The 24,818-nt window shown below is 47.1% G+C and overlaps 1 protein-coding gene across 1 annotated transcript in view; it reads left to right on the forward strand.

The window, feature by feature from the left end:
- Positions 1-24,818, forward strand: part of ALPL (alkaline phosphatase, biomineralization associated) — a 77,791-nt gene that overhangs the window by 50,333 nt on the left and 2,640 nt on the right. The window contains exons 2-10 of the mRNA XM_044667836.1: positions 97-236; positions 3,998-4,117; positions 4,805-4,920; positions 7,499-7,673; positions 9,204-9,379; positions 15,673-15,816; positions 19,164-19,233; positions 21,528-21,662; positions 24,001-24,192. Coding sequence (XP_044523771.1) covers positions 179-236; positions 3,998-4,117; positions 4,805-4,920; positions 7,499-7,673; positions 9,204-9,379; positions 15,673-15,816; positions 19,164-19,233; positions 21,528-21,662; positions 24,001-24,192 — 1,186 coding nt within the window. The 5' untranslated portion in view covers positions 97-178. The remainder of the gene's footprint in view (positions 1-96; positions 237-3,997; positions 4,118-4,804; positions 4,921-7,498; positions 7,674-9,203; positions 9,380-15,672; positions 15,817-19,163; positions 19,234-21,527; positions 21,663-24,000; positions 24,193-24,818) is intronic.

Below are 24,818 nucleotides of genomic sequence, written 5' to 3' on the forward strand. Positions count from 1 at the left end.
GGAGAGGCAGAACATTGTAAGTCTGTAAGACAAGATGAGCAGAGGGTCCTGGCTGACTGCCCATTCATTGCCCAATCTGTCCTCTCTTCTCCACAGGATTGGCACCTCGGTGAAAATCTGACCAGCTATCCTTCAGGTCTCCAGGCTCAGACCGGTGAGCAGATCCACTGGTTCTACCATGTTTCTCCTTCTCCTTGGCCTGATGGCTGGGACCTGCCTCTCCTCCCTTGTACCAGGTAACTAGGGGTGGGTAAGGTGGGAGGTTAGGGAGGGACGGGGTTCTGAGTGATGGAAATGACCAGAATTAGGAGCTTGTATTTTATCTTCTAGGTAAGAAGGAGTCACTGAAAATTCTTGAACAGGGCTGCTGCAGTGGGGTTCTTTCTGAGGAAGGAAATCACTTTTTTTCCTAGAAGCTCTGTTCAGCCTCCTGGGGTAGAAGACTGTTCAGTCTGGGACAGAGGCTTTGCAGCTTTTGGCAGATCTCCCAATTGCCTTTTCATTCCTGGCTCAGGAATCTAGTCCAACTGACTATGAAGGATTATGTGTAAAAGAGAACCTTCCCTGTTTTGGGTCTCTGTCTGGGCATGGCTCATGAGTAGAGGAAGACAATTTCTTTCCACTCCCATTCCTCCCCTTTGCAAGAACTTCAGTGCTCAGAAAAGGCTCCTTCAGCCTGAGATGGATATATCCCAGAAGATGCAACACTTTGTTTTTCAGAAGAGAAAATTGAGACCTAAAGAAACTTGTAATTTGTCCAAAGTCTGTCTGTCTGTTTGTCCATCCATCCATCTATCCATCTTATGTTATGTATGTATGTATGTATGTATGTATCTTATCTATCTATCTGTCTATCTATCCATCTATCTATCTATCTATCTATCTATCTATCTATCTATCTATCTATCTATCTATCTATCTATCTATCTACACATTCATAGTAGTTGTGGAGATGGACTTTGAACCATGGCCTTTTGCCCTCCTTTCCTCCACCTTGCCACCATCACTATTCTTTCCGCCATATTGCCATGTTACACTGTCTTTTCCCTCCCTGCCACCTGGTCCTGGCCAGGGTCAGCATCAGCTTTTGGCAAGAAAGCTGTTTACCTCTCCACCTCTAGGAAGATTTTTTAAATTATATTAAAAAAAATTTTAAAACCTCACCTTCCGTCTTAGAATCAATACTCCGTATTGGTTCCAAGGCAGAAGAGTGTTAAGGACTAGGCCATGGGGGTCAAGTGACTTGCCCAGGGTCACACAGCTGGGAAGTGTCTGAGGTCAGATTTGAACCTAGGACCTCCTGTCTCTAGGCCTGGCTCTCAATCCACTGAGCTACCCAGCTGCCCCTTAACATGTATTTTTTAAAATTTTGAGTTCTAAATTCTCTCCTTCCCTCCTGTCCCTCTGCCATCCATTGAGAAGGCTAGCAATGTGACCCCCATTATGCATAAAAAGTCATATGGAACTATCTCCATATTAGCTATGTTGCAAAAAAAAATAAAAATAAAAGAAAGTGAAAAAAGTATGCTTTGATCTATACTCGGAGTTCCATCAGTTCTCCCTCTGAATGTGGAGAGCATTTTTCATCATGAGTCTTTTGAAATTGTCTTAGATCATCCTATTGGTCAGAATAGCTAAGTCTTTCATAATTGGTTATCCTTATAATATTGCTATTTGTACAGTGTTCTCCTGGTTCTTCTCACTCCACTTTGAATCAGTTCATATAAGTCTTCCTAGGGAAGGCTTGTTTTTTGTTTGTTTGTTTTTTTAACCCTTACCTTCTGATTTAGTATCAGTTCTAAAACCGAAGGATGGCAAGATCCAGGCAATCAGTGATTTGCCCAGGGTCAAACAGCTAAGAAGTGGTTGAGGCAGGATTTGAACCCAGGTCCTCTAAACTTCAAGCTTGGCACTCTATCCACTGTACATCTTAGCTGTCCCCAAAGAAGGTTTTACATCCATGTTATATACACCAGGCTATAGAAGAGCAGAAGGGTAACTCTCTCAAGTGACCCCATAGTGCCATTGTCCTCTCTACTCCTCATGGCCCAGCTGGACCATAGAACTCTATGACTCAGGACCTGGGATTCTTCTTAATTCTTGTACCAGAACTGAAGCTGAAACAAGGAGTTTTGTTGTAGACAGAATGGGGCAAGGCAGTGTTGGTTAGTGACTATTTCCTTTATTTTAGAAGACTGGAAAAAGATAGGCAACTGGAGTGTCCTGGGGAACACCAACCTAGGAGTCAAGGAGACCTGGGATTAGTAATTATGTGATTTGGGTCAAATTATTTTCCCTTTGTGGGTCTTATTTTTCTTATTTGTAAAATGAGAAGGCTGGTCTTGGCGGTACTTCTAATCTCAATGTGGACATCCTGGAAGTATAGGAAAAGGAGGAAAGAGCCATCAGCCTCGGGCTCGATCCTGGAACTTCAATCAGGGACAAGTGTTTCCCTCCATGCAAAAGTCTGGCAATGTCTGAGGGATGGGTGCCAGCGCAGACCGGGGAGCAGCTACGAGGAGGGAGAAACTTCAGCCTGCTCCTGATCTTCATGCAGGGACATCTAGCCTGATTCCAGCAGAGGCCCAGATTCTGGATGTAGGCCCAGAATTTCTATCGGCCCTTCCCACTGAAGCATCTCCAGGGCACTTTCTGAGTTTAATTCTAAAAACTTACCATCCCTCCTCTCCACGATCCCTCCAAGTTTCCCCAAGATCCTTATATTGATTGCCAGAGCTGGGAGGGATTTTAGAACCCAGAAAGCCTGAGTTGGGAGGGACCTTAGAAGAAGAGGTCAGAATTAAAAGGGACCTTAGATGGTGACCACTGGGTGGCTCACTGGATTGATAGCCAACCCTAGAGAAACGGGAGGTCCTAGGTTCCAATCTGGCCTCAGACACTTCCTAGCTGTGTGACCCTGGGGAAGTCACTTAACCCCCATTGCCTAGCCATTAACACTCTTCTGCCTTGGAGCCAATACACAGTATTGATTCTAAAATGGAAGGTAAGGGTCTAAAAATAAATGGATGGATGGATGGATGGATGAACAAACAAACAAACAAATAAATAAATAAACAGATAGATAGATAGATAGATAAATAGATAGATAGATAGATGATTTGAAAGCCCCTATGCCTCATTTCCTCGTCTCTGAAATGGGTATAATATAGCATAATAAGACACTTGCCTGTCGCAATGTTCCTTGTGAGGAGATGTCTCCATAAGCTATAAGGGACTGCCAAAACTGGAGTCAGTTTTCACATTTTTTATCCTTAAGTCTTCCTCAAATGCCTCATTGTGGCACGCGTGTGGTCCTGAGTTCTCCAACTTGATGCCAGCAAAGCCCAGCCAGGCTCTGGCAGGTCCTACCAAGGACTAAGAGTCCAAAGCAAGACTGTAGGCCTATTCTCCATGGAACAGTGGAAATGCAGAGAGGCTTAGCCTTCACCAGGAGGTTGGCCGCCAGATGATGGGCACAGCCACTGCTTAGGAGATGGCATAGTGTTAGCAGGAAGAGCACTGGCCAGATGGCCTAGATTCAAATTCCACCTTGGACTCTACCTGGGTCACTTTAGACAAATTGCTTAAGTTCCTGGGCCTCTGATTTCTGCTTTGTAAAAAGAGGGGGGATTCACACTTTCTAGCTGTGTAACCACGGGCAACTGACTTGACCCTGATTGCCTGGCTCTTGCCACTCTTCTGTCTTAGAACTGATATTAAGAGGGGAGCACCTAGTAGATAGAGATCCAGGCCCGGAGACGGGAGATCCTGGCCTCAGATACTTCCTAGCTGGGTGACCCTGGGCAAGTCACTTAACCCCCATTGCCTAGCCTAGACTAGAAGAGCTCTGAGATCTCCTTTGAACCTCTGAAATCTGTCTTTGAGCTGCAAGAAATGGTCATGATGGGAGAAATTCTGGTCTTGGGTCACCATTGGACTTTTCTTCCCCTTTAATCCTTGGCCCCTCCATGTTAATTTGACTCCCCTTCTCATGTAGAGAAGGAGAAGAATCCTCGGTACTGGAGGGAACAGGCCCAGCAGACCCTCCAACATGCCCTGAAACTCCAGAACCTCAACACCAACATAGCCAAGAACGTGATCTTGTTTCTAGGGGATGGTGAGTTCTTCTGTGAGGGATGGGGCCAGAGGCAGGGGCTGGAGGGCTCTTCCATGGCACCCCAAGTACAGGGAGTTGAAGAATTCTCATGGGATTCTCCAGGGTGTCTGGCATAATTGGGGGGAAAAGCATTGCTCTTGCAGGCAAGAGTTCAAATCTGACTTCTGCCCCCTGTCCCCCCGTTACCTTGTGTCACCTTAGACACATGGGCTCACTTCCCTGCCTCTGTTTCCTCGTCCAAAGTGAGAGGGCTTGGGCTGAGATTGTTTCCAGCTCCTGATCCCTTTCCCCATACATGTGGGAGATGGTGATTCCCTGGAGATGGGGAGCCTAGAGTGGACAAGAACAGATCTGGGAGGCAGAACCGCCTTTGTTCTGACCACCGGTTCCCATGAGCCCCGGGAGCCCAGCTCCCTCAGAGTCACTGTGGTGGTTTGTGGGGAAGCCTGGGAGGGGCCAAGTTTACCCAAGGGGTCAATTAGCTGCACTGAAGCCTGGGAAATCCTCACTCCGAGGCACCCACAGCCTGTGCGTGCCTTGCAAGGGGCCAGGCAGCAGCTGAAGGTCATTAATGGCCACATGGCCACATTACTCTGTGGGCCCCAGTTTGGGGCTTGTGGGGAGGGAGGCTCCTGGCGCCAGAGGCCTTGGGAGGAGGCCTCAGAATATGCTGCTCACCCCCTGCAGGAATGGGGGTGTCCACTGTGACCGCTGCCCGGATCCTCAAAGGCCAGCTTCACCACACACTTGGAGAGGATTTCCAGCTGGAGATGGACAAGTTTCCCTTCGTGGCTCTGTCCAAGGTGAGCGGGATCCCTGCTTCTGCAGGACCCCGAACCCCTGTCCTCACCTGCCCATGGTCAGCTTGGAAAAACACAGAACCACTAAAGTAGCCAGCAAAGCCCAATCTTTAATCAGCAAAGAGACGGGTCCATAATAATAATCATTGGTCGCTACCCAGAGCCAAGCCCCAAATACTACACAGAGCCGAAACCCCGGGGCTCTGGGGACAATATCTCTGGGAGAATCACGGCGGGAGATGATTCTCCAAAGAACAATAGAACTTGGGGACTTATATACATTTTGGGGAACTAAGGACAGGGAAGAATGATTGATTGGCTTTATAATGGCTACAAAGAAATGAGGAATCCAGGGGTAGATTATCAGGGAGAGGCTTTACAATGGATACAAAAAGAAGAATCCAGCCGGGGCCTGGGTTACCTGGGAAGAGGTCTCTGATACAAAGAGAGAAACTCCAAAGACAAAAAGAATTCTTAACATTTGATTCTATCTACTAGCCCCCCCTAAACTGGGATCATTAAATACTTTAAGGTCTATTGTTCAATCTGAAAGGGTTAGTCTGGGACTTCCCTCACAGGGGACTGGGGCAAACTTGAGGCTCCCCCAAACCCACTTGATGCCATCTCCCCAGAGTAGAGAAGTCCCCTTTCTCTCACTCTTGCTCTGGCTGTCTCTGGTTCTTTCTGTATCTCTCTGCCTTTATCTGTATCTGTTTCTTGGTCTCTCTAGCACTCTGTCTTTGTCTCTGTCCCTCTACATCTCTGTCTCTCTCTTTCTCCAAATCTTTGTCCTTGGGACTCTCCTCTCCCTTTCTCATCCCTTTCCATTTCTTCTCTCCTATCCCCCCACTCCAGACTGACTGGAGTTCCTTCAAGTCCTGCCACCATTTCCACCTACAGGCTGCCCCCCAGTTTCCTTTCAGTTCCTTTTGCCTTGTTCCCAAGAGAGGGGATTTGAAGCCTCTTCTGGCTTCTATTGGCCTCTAGTGATCTTTTTTTTTTTTTTTTAATTAAATTTTTTTTTAAACCCTTAACTTCTGTGTATTGACTTATAGGTAGAAGAGTGGTCAGGTTGAGCAATGGGGGTCAAGTGACTTGCCCAGGGTCACACAGCTGGGAATTGTCTGAGGCCGGATTTGAACCTAGGACCTCCCGTCTCTAGGCCTGACTCTCAATCCACTGAGCTACCCAGCTGCCCCCTACTAGTGATCTTTTTGATCAGGAGATCCTCCCTGTTCTGCTCTTTTCTGACCCTTTATTTTTTATTTATTTTATTTATTTTTTTCTTTTTACTTAGAACATTTTTCCATGGTTACATGATTCATGATTCTGTCTCCCCTCCTCTTCCCTTCCTGCTTCCGGAGCTGATAAGCAGTTCCCCTGAGTTATACATGTATCTCTGGCCCTTTTATTGAGTGATCACCCGGGGCACAATAGGAGGAGGAGCTAGATGGTCCACACCAGTCCTGAACCCCTTTCCTGAATACTATGTTCTTCTAAGTCTCCTGTTCTAGTTGGCTTTGGGTTCCAGAGGATCCCCCTCTTCCTTATCCTCCCTATCTCATGAGCATTTCTGGACCTGACCTTAGGTGCACCAAGAAGGTCTGTATCAACAGGAATTGGTGCCTGGCCTCTCTTTCTCTGATGCTGGAACCCAGTTGCCTGGAGCCTACCCGGCATTGAGCTGGGAAATGTTGGGCCATAAAGACAGGATTGGAGGGGCCAGGGCACACATGCCCCAGCCTGTCCATGCCAGGAGCTCTTTCTACACAGGAAGTTTTGGTCTCTCTTGCTGCTCCTTATAAATTGCCCGAGGGTATAAGAAGGGTGATTTGCCTTGAGAAGGACAGGACTAGACCTGTGCCAGGCCCACAGCATGGCATAAACAATTCAGTCAGGGCATTGGGGTTGGGGAAGGAGGAGGAATAGATAGGTGGCAAACACATTGAGAGCCCAGGGCCTGAGTTATCTTTTATTGTCTTAAATTTCCTCATCTATAAAATAAGGAGATAATACTACTACCCCCATGAAGATGAGCCTTCTCTGTCTCTGTCTAGCTCTCTCTGCTAATCACTCTCTGTCTCTGTGTCTGACTCTTTCTCTGTCTCTCCTGCTCCATCTTCCTCTCCCCTGTCTCTCTGCCTCAGTGTCTGTCTCTCTGTCTCCCTCTCTCATCTCTATTTTTCTTTCTGTCTGACTCTTTCTGTCCCTCCTGCTCCATCTTCCTCTCCCCTGTCTCTCTGTTTCAGTGTCTATCTCTTTCTCTGTCTCCTTCTCTCATCTCTCTGTTTCTTTCTGTCCAACTCTTTCTCTGTTTCTCCTGCTCCATCTATCTCTCCTCTCCTCTATCTCTCTCTGTCTGACTCCTGTCTCTCTGTCTCCCTCATTTCTCTGTCTCTGTTTCTCTGTCTGACTTTCTCTAGATCTCCTACTCCATCTGTCTCTTTTCTGTCTCTATCTCTTTCTCTTTTTTTTCCTCCCCCTGAGGACAAGGTCCTTACCTGGGGGTGTGTAGGTAAGCTAACAGGATGAGAAGTCTAGAGCTTTAGGGGTCACCTAACAGATCCTCTTTTGCTCCCAGACATACAACACCAATGCACAGGTTCCTGATAGCGCTGGCACGGCCACAGCCTACCTCTGTGGAGTAAAGAGCAACGAAGGCACTCTTGGTGTGAGTGCTGCTGTCACCCGATCTCAGTGCAATACCACAAAGGGCAACGAGGTCACCTCCATCTTACGCTGGGCCAAGGATGCTGGTGAGGAGTTGGGGGGCCTGGATGGACCCTGGACCACTGCCCCCTTTCCGATTCCTGTGGGAGCCTCACTCGAATCCACTGAAAGCCTCTCCTTTTGGGGGAAACCCTCCCTTTACAGAGGGACTAAATATATTCTTTTCTGGCTCTGATCTGTGAAATATTTACTAAGCACCTACTTTGTACCTTACTGGAGGGAGATCAAGAGAGCTGGGAGCCATATAAAGTCCCTGCATCCAAAGAGCTGATGTTTGTGTAGTGCCAAAAGGTTTGCAAAGTGCTTACACAGGGGGCAGCTGGGTGGCTCAATGGATAGAGAACCAGGCCTGGAGATGAGAGGTCCTGGGTTCAAATATGACCTCAGACAGGTCCTAACCCTGTGACCATGGGCAAATCATTTAACTCTCATTGCCTAGCCCTTACCACTCTTCTGCCTTGGAATCAATTCATAGTATTGATTTTTTTAACTTCCATGTTGGTCAATGTTGTAAGAGAATACTAACATAAATCCAAAACCCCAAAATAAAAGCACAAATAAAGTAAAATGAGAAATCATATGCTTTAATCTGCATTCCAGCTCCAACAGTTCTTTTTTGGAGGTAGAGAGCATTCTTTGTCATAAGTCTTTCAGAACTGTCCTGGATTGTAATAGTGCTGAGAGTAGCCAAGTCTTTCAGAGTTGATCATTGTACAGTCCTGCTGTTTCTGTGTACAATGTTCTCCTGGTTCTGCTTATTTCACTCTGCATCAATTCATGAAAGTCTTTTCAGATTTTTCTGAAATCATCCTGTTTTTTATAGCACAATAGTATTCCATCACCAACATATACCACAATTTGTTCAACCATTCCTCAAGGGATGGACATCCCCTCGATTTCCAGTCCTTTGCCACTACAAAAAGAGCAGATTATATATATATATATCTGCTCTTTTTATATGTTTGTACAAATTGGCCCTTTCCCCTTTCTTAAAATTTCTTTGGGATACAGATTTAAGTAGTGGTATTACTGGATCAAAGGGTATACACAGTTTTATAGCCCTTTGGGCATGGCTCCAAATTGTCCTCCAGAATGGATTTAATTCACAACTCCACCAACAATGCATTAGTGTTCCAATTTTGCCACATTTCCTCCAACATTTATCACTTTCCTTTACCATCATATTGGCCAATCTGCTAGGTGTGAGAAGGTACATCAGAGCTGTTTTAATTTGCATTTCTCTAGTCAAAAGTGATTTAAAATGTTTTTTTATTTAAAACATATTTTTTCTTTAAAACATATTTTTATATGATTAGCTTCGATTTTTTCATCTGAAAACTGCTTGTTCATGTCCTTTGACCATTTGTCATTTGGGGAATGCACAGCATTGATTCTACAACAGACAGTAAAGCCTTAAAAAAAAAAGTGCCTACATAAAACAAGTTACCCCATCTGACCCCTCATCTACCCTGTGGGTTTGCTTTTATTTAGGCCTGGGATTTCATTAGTTTAAAAAAGCCCTAACCTTAAAGACAATCCTGTTCTCCCTGACCCAGGAAAATCTGTTGGCATTGTGACCACCACCCGAGTGAACCATGCTACGCCTAGTGCTGCCTATGCCCACTCTGCTGATAGGGATTGGTATTCTGACAACGAGATGCCCCCTGAGGCCTTGGACCAGGGCTGCAAGGACATAGCCTACCAGCTGATGCACAATATCCCAGATATTGAGGTGAGTGAGATCCAGGAAGCAGAAACTGCTCAGGGGAGCCCCAAATGACCACAACCCCTTGACATTAACCTAGAATGTCAAGAAAGGTCTTTAGGTCCTAGAATGTCATCTCTGGAAGGGATCTTAGAACAAAGAATGTCATCTCTGGAAGGGACCTTAGAATACAGAACTTCAGCTCTGGAAGGGACCTTAGAACACAGAATGTCAGAGCTGGGAGAGAACTTAGAACAGAGAATGTCAGAGCTGGGAGAGACCTTAGAACAGAGAATGTCAGAGCTGGGGGAGACCTTAGAACAGAGAATGTCAGAGCTGGGAGAGACCTTAGAACAGAGAATGTCAGAGCTGGGAGAGACCTTAGAACAGAGAATGTCAGGGCTGGGAGAGATCTTAGAACAGAGAATGTCAGAGCTGGGAGAGAACTTAGAACAGAGAATGTCAGAGCTGGGAGAGAACTTAGAACAGAGAATGTCAGAGTTGGGAGAGACCTTAGAACACAGAATGTCAGAGCTGGGAGAGAGCTTAGAACAGAGAATGTCAGAGCTGGGAGAGACCTTAGAACAGAGAATGTCAGAGCTGGAGAGACCTTAGAACAGAGAATGTCAGGGCTGGGAGAGATCTTAGAACAGAGAATGTCAGAGCTGGGAGAGAACTTAGAACAGAGAATGTCAGAGCTGGGAGAGAACTTAGAACAGAGAATGTCAGAGTTGGGAGAGACCTTAGAACACAGAATGTCAGAGCTGGGAGAGAGCTTAGAACAGAGAATGTCAGAGCTGGGAGAGACCTTAGAACACAGGACAGCTCTGGAAGGCAGAGCATAGGATGTTCGATCTGGAAGGGACTATATAACACTGAGCACTAGAATATAGAGTATATTTGAAATGGAAAGGACCTAGGACATAGGATGTCAGAGCTGAATGGATATCAGAGAAGGAAAATGGCACACAGCCAGTTTAGAGAGGTGTGACAGGCTTGGAACCCAGATCTCCTGGACTCCTGGTGCAACCTTCTTTCCCCTGTCCAAGGCTGTCTTAGAAGAGGCCGCCCTAGAACATCTCCTTAGCAAGGGGCAGTCAGGACAAGTGGAAAAGAAGAACTAACTTAATGCATTCTTTTTTTTTTAATTTTTTTTAAATCAAATCCTCACTTTCTGTCTTAGTAACAACTCTAAGACAGAAGGGCAAGGGCTAGTCTGAGGTAGAATTCATACTCACATCCTCCCGACTGCGGGCCTGGTGCTCTCTCCACGGTTCCACCTAGCTACCCCTAACTTAATACAATCTTGAGATGGAACATGAAAAAGGTTCTGTTTCCACCTGATGCTCATGAAATGGCCTTCTGGGGAGAGGGAGCAGGTGAATTGGGGTGCACACAGTTGGTGGGGCCAAGAAAAGGAAACCTAGGGAAGATGGAAGGGAAGAGGAGAAACAGTGCTCTCTGCTTTGATGATTGCCACCATTATTTTAGGGGGTGCCTCAAGAGCAAGCAAACCCTCTGACCTCATCATTTGGGGCTGAGGGTGTGGCCACCAGGCTGCCTTCCTGGGGGCCTCGGAAGGGAGGGCAGGCTCCCCACGAAGATCTGAGGGCCACCTGGGCTATTAAAGGATTTGAGGTTAAAGGAAGGAGGCAACTGAGGGGATTTGCCCTGGGGCTGGGCCAGGGGTAAACAGTAATCTGGGGCCTTTCTGGACTCAGCAGATTTGGGGTGGGGTGAGGGGTTCAGGCAGCCTGGGTTTTCAGCTCTAGCAGGCTGGGACCTGGCTCTGTCTGGGTGGGGCTCAGGGAATGGGTCTGCTCCATGACATAACCAGCCCCCTTGGACTCCTGGCACTGAAGCTTCAGGCCCTGGAAGAAAACAAGCAATGGGGTGGAATGTGAAGAATGGACTGCAGTTGGAGGACCCGAGTGTCAATCCCACCTTTGGGGGACCCTGGGCAAGCCAAGTGATCTCCATCAGCTGGTCAGGCTGGCGAGCTGGAGACCTCTTGCTCCCCTGGCATCTTCTGATGCTGCAGGATGGGTCCTGGATCTCCCTCCTTGATAGAGGCAGATCGAGGCAGTGTGATATGAAATCGGGGGGCTACAGAGGCCTGAGGCAGCTAGAGAGCACCATATTGCACAGAGCCCTGGACCTGCAGTCAGGAAGTCCTGAGTTCATAGGCACTTATTAGCTGTGTGACCCTAATCGAGTCCCTTAACTATAAATGCAGGAATGCTTTACAGCTCCTACCTGCCAGGGTTGTGAAGATAAAATGAGACCTGGCACACAGCAGCATTTAATAAGCGCTTTTCTTCCTTCCTTTTTTCCTTCTTTCCTTTTTTCCTTTCTTCCTTTTTTCCTTCCTTCCTTCCTTCCTTCCTTCCTTCCTTCCTTCCTTCCTTCTTTCTTCCTAGGTTTTATCTTCTATAAAATAAATGAATTGGACAAGATGATTTTAAGTGTTCTCTCCTTCCTCCAAGAGGACCCTGGAGACCCAAGCTCCTGGTCAGAGGACCGCTAGAATTAGACAGCTAGAAGCATCTTTATAGACCTTCCAGTTCAATCCTTTTATCCTTATTTCAGATTTGGAAATCATCTGAGAGAGGCGAGTGACTTGCTTAAGCCACATAGCAAATCAGTGGCAGGACTTGTGGGGGTGGATATTAGAATCCCAAACTATTAGGTGCTCACCAGATATTTGTGGATTGGTAGACCAGAGCCAATTCCTTTTTAATATCATTGCCTTCCTTTCCTTCTCTCTCTGTTTCTCCATCTCTACCTCTCTCTCCACTTCTGTCTCTGTCTGTCTGTCTCTCTTCATCTCTCTCCATCTCTCTCCATCTCTCTCGATCTGTCTGTCTCTCTGTCTCTCTGTCTCTCTCTCTGTGTCCTTCTCATTCTCCTCTTTCTCTGTGTCTCTCTGTCTTCATTCTCCTGTCTGTCTCCTTCTCTCTTTCACTCTCCTCTGTCTCCTTCTTTCTCTCTCTGTCTCTCCTTCTCTCTGTCTCTCTCCTTCTCTCTGTTTCTCCATCTCTGTCTCTCTCTCCCCCTCTATCTCTCTCCCTCTCCTCTTTGTCTGTCTCTCTCTCCATCTCTCTCACTCTATCTTTTTCTCTGTCTCTGCCTTTCTCTCCATCTCTCTCGCTCTGTCTTTCTCTCTGTCTCTCACTCTTCTCTTTCTTTGTTTCTCTCTGTCCTCATTCTCCTGTCTCTCTCCTCTCTCTCTCTGTCTGTCTCTGTTTCTCTATCTCTGCCTCTCTCTCCCCCTCTGTCTCTCTCTCTCACTCTTCTCTTTCTCTCTCTGTCTCTGTCTCTTCCTCCATCTCTCTCACTCTGTCTCTCTTACTGTCTTTTTCTGTGTCTCTCTTTCACTCTCCTCTTTCTTTGTTTCTCTCTGTCCTCATTCTCCTCTCTCCTTCTCTCTCTCGCTCTCCTCTGTCTCTCTCCCTCTTTCTCTCTCTGTCTCTCCTTCTCTTTCTCTCTCCTCTGTCTCTGTCTCTCTCTCATTTTTCCATCCTGTCCACTTTTTCCCCTTGTGTCTTTCCTTCTTCTCTTCTCTCCTCCATTTCTCTTTTTCGTTCCTCTTTCTTTTTCCCTTTGCCCTTTCTTTTCTTGCCCCTTCCCCACCTCCCCCAATTCCCCTCATCCCCAGGCTCTGGATGAAACAGAAATCCTGGTGTCCGCCCTGTAAATAAATATCTTTGCTTTTTAAAAAAAAGGACACCAAACCCAAAAGCCAAACACCAACTCTGTGATTTGGGAGTTTAATGAGACTGTGTGAAGTCTCTGCCTGGGGAAGGAATGATGGTGTGGTGGGAGCAGATTGGGGGGTTCATTTTTCCAGGGCTGGCCCTGTTACCATAAAGATCCAGAGACTCTGGCTCCACGGGGCTGAGAAGGACTGAGATCTGGGGACACATTCCCTCTCCCTGCCAACCCTCTGGTTCCTGAGGCCCGGGCTGGGAGCCTGGAATGATTTCTGGCCAGGTGTCCACTAGGAATCCACGCTGGGCCTGTTTCTCTGTCCCAGGCTCCCTCGCTAGAATCCCAGCTTCCCACAGAGTTAGGGCTGGAAAACGCCTCTGTTTCCTTATCTGTAAAATGGAGACAAGGATACCTGCCTTGTAGGGAAGGTTGTTGTGAGGAATGAGCTTTAAGAGCTTTAGAAATATAAAAGTTATTTTTCTTAGTTATATAGTATTAATTTCCCTCCTCATTTTATAGATGAGGAAATTGAGGTTCAGAATATTCAACTGAATAATTTAGTAAACATGCATTAACTACCTACTATGTGCCAGGCATACTATAATAGGTGCTAGAGCTAGAAAAAAATAAAATAAAATTACCAGGACTGGAGACAGGAGGTCCTGGGTTCAAATGTGGCCTCAGATACTTCCTAGCTGTGTGACCCTGGACAAGTCACTTCACCCCCATTGCCTACCCTTACAACTCTTCTGCCTTGGAACTAATACACAGTATTGATTCTAAGATGGAAGGTGAAAGTTTAAAAAAGAAGAAAAGGAGACAAAAGGCCAATCCCTGCCCTCAAGGAGCAGACACTTGCTCATGATCACATAGTCCATTAGTGGCAGAGGATGCATTCAGACACACAATTTTGCAGTGCCGACCCAACGGTCTAAATGTCCAGGCCTGCCATTTAAGGCCCTCCCAGTTGGTTCTGGCTTCACCTCAGGGCATGGGGAATGGAAAGAGGATTTAGAATCAGACGCCCTGAGTTCAAATGTCAGCTCTGCCCCCGGGACTGGGTTACTTCCCTCTTCCCAAACTGAGAGAGCTGGACTAGACGGATGATCTTTTAGGGTCCTTCTCACATGACCCAACTCCTGGGATCCTGTGAAACCAAATGTACCAGAGCAGGGCCAAAGAAGGAGGAGGGGGACAGAGTGACATCCATCCCTAGCCATTGGTCTTCCTCCTGGCTCCGTCCAGGCCGGTGTCACTCGGGGGCAGCGTCCTGGGCCCCTTGCCCTGGGACCTGGGGCTGGGCCGGTGACAGGAGGACACCGGCGAGCTCCACACTGCCCTCGGTCCCTGTTTTGCTCTCCTCCTCCGGTTAAAAATAGCCAGAACTTCAAACACTGCCTCCCAAGGAAAACAAACACTCTCGCACCTTCGTCTGTCATCCCCGTGGACGGCCGGCGGTGGTGGGATAAAATTAGGGTAGCTTTGATAAACAGACAGCATGTCCTCAGCTCGCCCTCCCCTCCACGCCTCTCGATGGGGGTGCCTGCTGTTTGCCCAGGGCTGCGGTGGGGATGGCTCTGGTCAGGAGCCAGGCTGCCCATTCAGACCTCCCTGCTTCAGGACTCCCAAGGCAGAGGGAGATGGGAAAGCCAGCCCAGGGCTGTTTGGAGGGTTGGTGTCTCATTCCACGCCATCCCTTTGCCTCGTGTCCTTTGAGTGTCATCTTCCCCTGCCTGCCCTTTGAGCTGGATGGAGGGACAGACGGTTTTGTGTGATTTGTGGGGAGCAGGATAAGACACATATAACTTCTATTTACCTCCTGTACGTCTTCCAGCTAACCTAGACCACAGCCCTGCCATAGATGCATGATCTAATGGACCCTCCCATCCAGGGCAGCCGGAGGCATGCTTTCTTCTCCAAACTGAGACCTGGAGGCCCCAGAGAGGGGTCACGCAGCCACTCAAGAGGCAGAACCCAGAACTGAACCCATACTGTCAAGACTTTTCTTTCAATCCTTGACTTCCTTGGGGTAAATGCCTAATGGTGGATCCCCTGAGTCAAAGAGCCTGAACATCTGATTATTTACTGATAACAGATCCAGTCAATTTCTGAAATTCCCAGCGTAACTAACAGTGCATCAGTGTGCCTAGCTTTCCCTAGTCCTTCCAGCATTGACTTTTTCCTCTTTTTTTTGGTCATAGTTTTCAACTTCCTGAGCATGGGTGAGAGGAGAGCTCAAGAGTTATTTCAGTTTTCTATTTATTTCTCATTATTATTATGATTGACAATGAGTTTTGCAATTCTTCTTTTGAAAACTTACCTATGAGGAAATAGTTCTTGGTCATATAGGTATTCATGATTGTTGTTGGTTTGGTTTTTTTATTTGAGTTCATCAGTGTGGGGAATTCTGGGGGACAAACTTCTATCAATGCAGAACCCATACCTCTGAATTTATTCCCCTAGGTCATGTATAAAATCCCTTCTAGGTTTTGTGGCCCCTCTTAGAGCTGTTATTCATCAGCAAACATTTATTAAGCTCCTGCTGTGTGCCATGAATAGTCCCTGCTCCAACCTAGGGGCCTGACAGCTCTCTTTCTCTGTGTGTTTAGGTAATCATGGGTGGAGGTCGGAAATACATGTTTCCTAAGAATACAACTGACGTGGAATATGGGGATGACGAGAAGGCAAGAGGAACAAGGCTGGATGGGCAAGTCCTTGTTGATGTCTGGAAGGACAAGAAGCCTCGGAACAAGGTACCAAAGCCAGGGGAGTGGACAATGCATTTATTCCTAAAGCTGGATTCTGGGTTTGAGAAGGGAGAAGGATTCGAGCCAGAAATAAAAGGAAAGTCAAGTGTTAAAGTCATATTCTTCCCCAGAGAGAAACATTCCTTAGAAAGAGGGGAATTTGGATTCTTATAACAACAAAGTGGGGCTGTTACTTGGTGGCCCCAGGCCTGAGAGTCCCCAGCGTCCCATATTTTATTACAAATCACCTTGTAGATATAATGGCTTATCCCTGGAGGTGTTGCTACTACCTACACTTAATTAGACTCAAAGGGAGAAAGCTGAGTGAGGAGAAATGGATAGTAGAAAAAGAAGATATTCGAACGTAGAAAGTCATTCCTCGAGGCCTTAGAATACAGTGTCAGAGCTAGGAAGATATTTAGAACAAAAATGTCAGCTGGAAAGCTGTTTACAACATAGGATGAGCTAGAAAGGGACCTAAGAATCTCGTCCAACCCCATCATTTTGCAGAGAGTGGTTTGGCCCAGAGTAGGGCACTATATCATTCAAGGTCACACAGCTGCTTAGTGGTGGAGATGGGATTCCAACCCAGAGCCCTTTTCTGCTGTACCATGTTGCTTTCCATGGCTGTGAATCCCATATTCCACTCCTTGGAAAAGGGATTCCATGCTGAGGTTTGATTTAGTGGGTGCCAGACCTTGGACCCTGGAGGGAAAAGTGACCTGAGAAAATCTTGGTTGACTGACTCCCCTTTTCCAAATCTTGGGAGTTAGAGAGTGATCCCTGAGATTCCTTCTGATTCTTGGGCCTGCGATCCCTGATATCTAAACTCCAACAAGATTCAAAAGTCCCTTCTAGGTCTAACGCTTCCATGAAACTTTCCCACTGAAGCTTCCAGTAAGACAATCCTAGGTGACCACCCAGGAGTCCCACCATGAGAGCCATGGGAAGTAGCTGGCCCTTTAAATCTGATGCTCCCCAGGCATCTGGGTGGGCATGATGGGAGCCAAGAAGATAGGGGAAGGGCAAGAGACGGGGTCTGAAAATGACTGTGGTCAAAGCTGCTGAAGACAGTGGTAAGCAGCTGTGGTGGGGTCAGCTTTGATGTGGCTGAATGGTCCTTACAGGATTATATTTCTAATTGTTCCTGGCTTGCTCCCCCACCCACCACCCCTTCTTTTCCTTCTCCTCTGGAAGGGGGAGAAGGCCAGTGATGAGGACTGGGCCAGCTGGAGTGGGGGGAGGACTTCACATGCCGGGAAATGATTCTCATATAGACTAAGAAGTTTCCTAGGCCATGGAAGAGGTGGGACTGGACTTGCCGATAATGGATCCTGGGAAATGCAGGGCAAAACAATGAAGCACCTATTTGAATGTGTTTTGCATATTATTTGTTTGCCACTTAAAATGGCCAGATACCCCCTACTTCCTTCTCCTTCTGGTCCCATTAGCAGCACCCATATTTCTGAATGGTATGATAAAAAAGACAAGTAGAGAATCAGGTTCATCTAGTCTTGGCTCTGGCAGTCATTGCCATAGGTCAGTCATGCCACCCTGGGTCTCATTTTCCCCATTTGTAAAATGAGGGCGGTGATAGAAATTGTGTCTAAGGCTCCTCCTGGGTCCAACTTTCTATGTGTCACATTCCATGTTCTAAAGGCCTTCCCAGCTCTGCCATCTGTGCTCTAAGCTCCCTCCCAGCTCTGACATTCTGTGTTCTAAGGTCTCTCCCAGCTCTGACATTCTCTGTTCTAAGGGCTCTCCCAGCTCCAACATTCTGTGTTCTAAGATCTCTCCCAGCTCTGACATTCTCTGTTCTAAGGTCTCTCCCAGCTCTGACATTCTGTGTTCTAAGGTCTCTCCTAGCTCTGACATTCTCTGTTCTAAGGTCTCTCCCAACTCTGACAGTCTCAGTTCTAAGGTCTCTCCCAGCTCTGACATTCTGGGTTCTAAGGTCTCTCTCCTAGTTCTGCCCTCCTGTGTTCTAAGGTTCCTCCCAACCTTATTATTTCCTGTCCTAAAGGATCTACTAGTCCTAAAATCCTGTGTTCTAAGGTCTTTCCAAGTTCTAATGTTCTCTGGTCTAAGACCCTTCCCAACCCTGACATTCTCTGTTCTGTTCTAAGGCCCCTTCAGCTCTGATATCCTATGTTCTAAGTTCCCTCCCAGCTCTGACATTTTGTGTTCTAAGATCTCTCCCAGCTCTGACATTCTAGGTTCTAAGGTTTCTCCTAACTCTGACATTTCTGGGTTCTGAGTTCTTTCCCAGCTCTGACATTCTGGGTTCTAAGATTCCTCCCCAGTTTTGAAATTCTGTGTTTTTCTAAGGTTCCTCAACCCTTTCATTTGCTATTCTGAAGGTCTCTCCAAGCTCTGCCATTCTGTGTTCTAAGGCCCTTCCAGTTTTCTAGCTAGTCTCTTTTCTAGCTTAACATTCCATGAATTATAAGGTATAAAGAACCTGGGCATAGAGTCTAAAGGAGGATGCTCCTTTTGCAAAACTTTATTTAAAAATATACTTTTGGGGCAGCCAGGTGGCTCAGTGAATAGAGAGCCAGACCTGGAGATGGGAGGCCCTAGGTTCAAATCTGGCCTCAGACACTTCCTAGCTGAGTGACCCTGGGCAAATCACTTAACCCCCATTGCCTAGCCCTTACTGCTCTTTTGCCTTGGAACCAATACTTAGAATTGATTCTAAGAGAACATGTAATGGTTTAAAAAACCTATATTTCCTTAGTAAAACATTGTGGAAAAGTCCAATAAAATGGATTTGGTACTAGTAGCAATGCAACAAGCCAATGCAACACTCCTGAAGGACTTATGTAAAAGAATGCTATCCACATTGAGAGAAAGCACTATGGGAATAGAAATGCAAAAGCAAAACATATGGCACCACTTATCACACATATATATGGGGGGGGCGGCAATTTGGGGTTTAGGCCTTAAAAAATCACTCTATGTCAAAAATGAATAATATGGAAGCAGGTATCACGTGACAACATTTGTACAACCCAGCAGAATTGCTTGTCAGCTCTGGGAGGGAGAAGGGAGAGAGAGAAAATGAATTGGTTAAACATGGAAAAATATTCTAAAAAATAAATAAATAAAAATTTTGAAAACCCTATACTTTCTTTTTTTGAAAGCAAAAGAAGACAGACCAGAAAAATCAAGGCTGTGGTCCCTGTACCTGCTAGGCTGAGCCAGCATTCAGATCAGACTAGTTGAGTTCTGATCAGGTATGCTAGGCTGTGGCCTAGCTTGGGACAAATGCTGTAGGCCCGGCCCATTTTGCTAATCCTAGGCCCTTTCCCTCATTCCTAGCTTGCCTGTGACCACCAATATTTTTCTTCTAGAATGCCCACTACGTTTGGAACCGCATGCAGCTGCTGGAACTGGACTTGAGTCGTGTAGACTTCCTCCTAGGTGAGTAAAGGAGGGCAGGGGACAGTGTGGGACAGTCTCCTCAGTGCTCCCTGCTTCGGCATGAAGGGAATCTATGGCTGGCTGCCCTGGGGACCTTCAGGTTCTCTCCATGCTCTTTGGGGTTGGCGAGCCTGGGATTTTCAGGTAAACAGGATTAGGCCTGGGTGCAAGGTCTAGTATAGACCTGAGAGAGCCCTGCCTATTGCTAGGTCTGAGGTATCTTCCCTGGTATGCATGGCATGAGACAGCCTCTGAGCTTTGAGGGGCTTAGGGAAGGGAGGCAGGAATAAAGACATTGAAAGCTCTATTATTTCTTCCCAGGGCTGGAAGCAGAGAGTGGAAACACCACCACTCCCGAGTTCCATTCCCAGTCTTATTTCTTACTCCCTGTGGCACCCTGGCTTAATCAGTTAGTTCTCTTCTCTTTAAAATGGGGGATTGACAGCCTAATGCAAATATTAATAATATGGAAATGGGTCTTGATCCATGACCCATGTAAAACCCAGTGGAATTTCTCGTTGGTTATGGGAAGGGGGTGGGAGGAAGGGAGGGAAAGAACATGAATCATGGAACCATGGGAAAATATTCTAAATTAATTAATTAAATAAAAATTTCAAATGAAATAAAATGGGGGATTGAGCTCTATAATGTCTGAATTCTTCTCGGTAAGGCGTGCTTTGAGTTGTCTGATAATGGGGCCAAGTTCTCATGTACTTGTCCACCTTTTTTTTTTTTTTTTTTTTTTTTGGTGCCCAGCACTCTTCCTTCCACTTCCCTTTTGAAGAAATGATTCATTGGCCACAATCTGGCTCTTTACCTACTTTCAGCACCAGGAAACAGGTGACTAAGTAGTCTTTTCCCACCAGTGCCTTCATTCCAGAGCCCTGAGCTGGTCTCAGCCAAGGTCTTCAAGTGGTTGAAGAGCCATCAAGTGGGAAAGATAAGGCCTGGAGAGCTGCCTCCAGGAGGGAGAAGGAGAAGCCAGGGGGAGGAGGGGAACCTACCAAGAGGTAGAGGAAAACTTTTTTTTTTAAACCCTTAACTTCGGTATATTGGCTCCTTGGTGGAAGAGTGGAAAGGGTAGGCAGTGGGGGTCAAGTGACTTGCCCAGGGTCACACAGCTGGGAAGTGTCTGAGGACAGATTTGAACCTAGGGCCTCCCATCTCTAGGCCTGACTTTCCATCCACTGAGCCACCCAGCTGCCCCCAGAGGAAAACTTTCTAACAGTGAGGGCTTTGGAAGTGGGTTGCCTCTTCACTAGAGGGATTCAAGCAGAAGCTAAATAACCATTTCTTTTTGTCTGTATTTTATTTAACAAGCTTTTTTTTCCCCTTTCTCCCAACCCCCAATATAAAAGAAAAACAAAACCCTTGTATATGTAGTTAAACACAATGCCCACGAGTCTCATTTTCTTTATAGCCAACCCTTTGTCAAGAGCTGGGCCGGCCTCATAGTTATGATCGCTTGCTGAAATAATGTGTGAACTAGATAGCCTCTGAAGCCCCTTCCAAGGCTGAGATTCAGGAGTGTGACAAGCAGGCCCAGGAAGCATGGGCTGCCCCATGCAGGGTGTCCCCTCGGGGACATAGATTAGAAGCTCTGGCATTGGCAACAACCAAGGAAGGAACAGAGATGCCCTGTCCCCTGCCAGGCTGTCCTGTACAGACACACTGTACCTTCTCGCCTTTGCTGATGGAATTCAGCTGTGCAGTACAGAATCTACAGTCCTTGAGGTCAAGGACCTTGGTTTTGGTCCTTCTCTTCCCAGTGCTGGGTAAACAGGAGGTGTTTAATAAATGCTTCTTAGATCAGGTTACCATGAATCACCATCCACTCTTCAGACCAAAGAAATCCACTCTCCCACAGTACCTGGAGGCAGGCCACTTAGGAGGCTAATGCGGTGGCCGGTCAGAGGCAATAAGGACCTGAATAAGTACAGTGGATGGCTGGGAGAGTGGAAAGAAGAGGAAGGAAAGAATGTGAGAGAGAGTATGCAGGTCAAAGGAGCACTGGAGTACCCCATACTACTGTACTGCACGCGTACCACGTAATGCTCTCATATTTTTCCCCTCTTTCCCAATCGAAGTCATTCATTCACTCACCAAGTATTTATTGCCTCAGGAATACATTGTTCACAGATTTCCAAGTGTTATATATGGGCCAGGAGTCTCGGAAGGAAGAAAAGGAAATTTGGTGCCCGGGAATTCCCAGAGCCCTCTGGGCTCACTTTGCCATTGGCTCCCCTCTCCTTTTCCTTATTCTCCCAGAGCTAATCATTGGCCCCCCTCTTTAGGTCTCTTTGAGCCAATGGATATGACGTATGAACTCAACAGAAACAACCAGACAGACCCATCGCTGAGCGAGATGGTGGAGGTGGCCATCAAGATCCTGAGGAGGAACCCCAAGGGCTTCTTCCTGTTGGTAGAAGGTGAGGCCTGGGGGAGCTCTTCCATCCCCAGGCTTGAATAAGGAGAGATGCTCCAGCTTTACTCATAAATGATTAAGCACCTACCAGGTGCTACTTCACCAGAGAAGCTCAGCAGGTGGCTGATCAGGGCTGGGCAGCTCAGGGAAAGCTCTCAGGAGGGGCTGGCATTTAAGGCGTGCTTTAAAGCAGAGGCAGGAATTCAATAGGTGAAGCAAGAGAGGGAGGCAATTCCTGGAATAGCAAACAAAATTGAGAGGCAGAAGAACCTCAAGGTATAGGCCCAAGGCTCAGCGTTGAGCTCTGTGTACTCGGATCCCCCCCAGCTTTGACATTCTCTGTTCTGAGGCCCCCTCCAAGCTTTGGCATTTTGTGTTTCAAGGGGGCCCTCTCAGTCTTGTCATTCTGTGTTCTAAGGACCCTCCCAACTCTGATCTTCTCTGCTCAAAGGTCCCTCCTAGTTCTGCCATTCAATGTTCTGGGGGGCCCCATAAGCTCTGACATTCATAGCTCTTTAACGATAAATTCCCTAGGCAGGGCAGTGAGGTGGTTCACTGGACAGAAAGCCAGGTCTAGAAATGGGAGGTCCTGAGTCCTAATGTGACCACAGACATTTCCCAGCTGTGTGACTCTAGACAAGTCACTTAACCCCAGTTGCCTAGCCTTTATGACTCTTCTGCCTTGGAACCAATACTTAGTATTGATTTTAAGATAGAAAATAAAGGTTTTAAATAATCCCCTAGGGATGGCCTCATGGAGTTCCCATAGGATCAAGAGTCTCCATATTGTTTAGAAGATAATTGGAGGCCATCATCCCCTTCTCTCAGTAGGATTAGATTTAGAATGTCCCCAACCCAATCCCTTGAGCCTAGGATTATGGCTGCCATGTTCTTGTAGCTTGAATTGAATGGCTGCTGGTGGGTCTCTCTTGGGAGTTAGAAGGGGTGCATTAGATAATGCCACCCAGAAGACTATGAAGGCTGAGTTGTGCTATTTAGGATACTTAAGGTGTACTTAATGCAACAGTGACTGATCCCTTCTCTCCTGTGCCCTGGTCCTGTCAGCCCACCAGAAAGGCAGGCCACTTGGGTTGCTGGCTCTTTACCCAAACCGAAGGGTTACTGCTAAACTCAGCGGTTTCAACTCTGGCCACAGAATCCTCCCGCCTCAGTGGAGCGAGGGGTGTCCCTGGGGAGTTCAGTCCCCTTTGTAGTGGGAGCCAGGAATGTAGGGCCAACATGGCCATGCTCAGAGCAAAAGACCACAACAAAGGGAGCCAGGCCCTCTCAGCTCAACCACTACTGGACCAACTCCTTGGGCTGGCCAGGCCGCCTGGAGCCTGGTGGTCCTATCCAGAGACTGAGAGCAGCGTGAGGAGGCAGAACAGAGGCCCCAAGGGACAGTAGAAGAGCAGTGTAAAAGGTCTGGGCCTTTCACTGAACAAGGAGATAAAAGAATATATTCTGAAACAGCCCTCTGCTGGATGTCCATTTATCTTGTGACAGTAGTTCCTTTTTCTGGACAATTACTTCTTTGGAATCATAAATTACTATAGATAGGAGGGCCCTTGAAATATAGAACATCAGGACTGGGAAGGATCTTAGAATGTCAGAGCAGGGAGAGACCTTAGAACAGAGAATGTCAGAGCTGGGAGAGACCTTAGAACAGAGAATGTCAGAGCTGGGAGGGACCTTAGAACACAGAATGTCAGAGCTGGGAGAGACCTTAGAACAGAGAATGTCAGAGCTGGGAGAGACCTTAGAACAGAGAATGTCAGAGCTGGGAGGGACCTTAGAACACAGAATGTCAGAACTGGGAGAGACCTTAGAACAGAGAATGTCAGAGCTGGGAGAGACCTTAGAACACAGAATGTCAGAGCTGGGAGAGATCTTAGAACAGAGAATGTCAGAGCTGGGAGAGACCTTAGAACAGAGAATGTCAGGGCTGGGAGAGACCTTAGAACAGAGAATGTCAGAGCTGGGAGAGACCTTAGAACAGAGAATGTCAGAGCTGGGAGAGACCTTAGAACAGAGACTGTCAGAACTAGAAGAGACCTTAGAACAGAGAATGTCAGAGATGAAAGTCCTTAGAACACAAAATGACAGAAATGGGAGGGAGCCTAGAATACAAAATGTCAGAGATAAAATGAGACTCTTCATAGCACTAGTAACCTATGAATAGGTGATCATCTGTGGCATCATAACCTGAGGTCTCTAAGGATTCAGAAATGGAACAGAGAAGATCAAGCTAGGGAAGACTTCAAGGGTAGGGACTCTCCAAGGCAGCAGGTGCTCTCCTTGGCTTCTTTTCCTCATTAGTCTTTCTCCCTTTGATAACCCAGGCGGCAGGATTGACCACGGCCACCATGAGGGAAAAGCCAAACAGGCATTGCATGAGGCGGTAGAGATGGACCGGGCCATTGGGCGTGCTGGCACCCTGACCTCCTTGGAGGACACTCTGACTGTAGTCACAGCAGACCACTCCCATGTCTTCACCTTTGGAGGCTACACCCCTCGCGGAAACTCCATCTTTGGTAGGCTGGGTTGGGTTGGGTTGAGTTGGATTGGCCTGGGCTGGGTAGGGCTTGGAGGGCACTTATGGGCCACTGGGGCAGACAGGTTGGGGATATCTTCCAGAGTCTGGAAGGGCAGAGGCCATGGAGATGAGAGTACTAGAGAAAAGGGAAAGGGGCCCGACCTAGCTTTCAACCCCGCTGGCCTTGTCTTCCCCTTTTAAATTCAGAGGTAACATGATAATATATGGGAAAAGCCCTGAATTGGGAGTCCAGGGCCCTGGGTTCATATTGAAGCTCTCTGGTTGGGAGAGGGCTGCTCTTCACTTTTCTAAGGCTCAGATGTCAGAGCCCCAACTCTGTTTCATCCTACCTGCATGTTACCTCTGAAATGAAGGGCCTGGACTCAAAGTGTTTAAGGCCCAAGCAGCTCAGATTCTATTGAGAAGGGGTCAGGGGTAAGAGGGATACACAACAAACAGAGACACTTAAAGGGCAGAGGCTGAGACAGAATAAACTCTTGGTTTCTCAATTGAGATCAAACAAGGAGGAAACATAGATGAAGGAAGGAAGGAAGGAAGGAAGGAAGGAAGGAAGGAATAAGCATTTCTTAAGTGCCAGGGACTGTGTTAAGCACTATGAATACA

Source organism: Gracilinanus agilis, chromosome 3 (assembly GCF_016433145.1).
Source record: "Gracilinanus agilis isolate LMUSP501 chromosome 3, AgileGrace, whole genome shotgun sequence".
NCBI lineage: Eukaryota > Metazoa > Chordata > Mammalia > Didelphimorphia > Didelphidae > Gracilinanus > Gracilinanus agilis.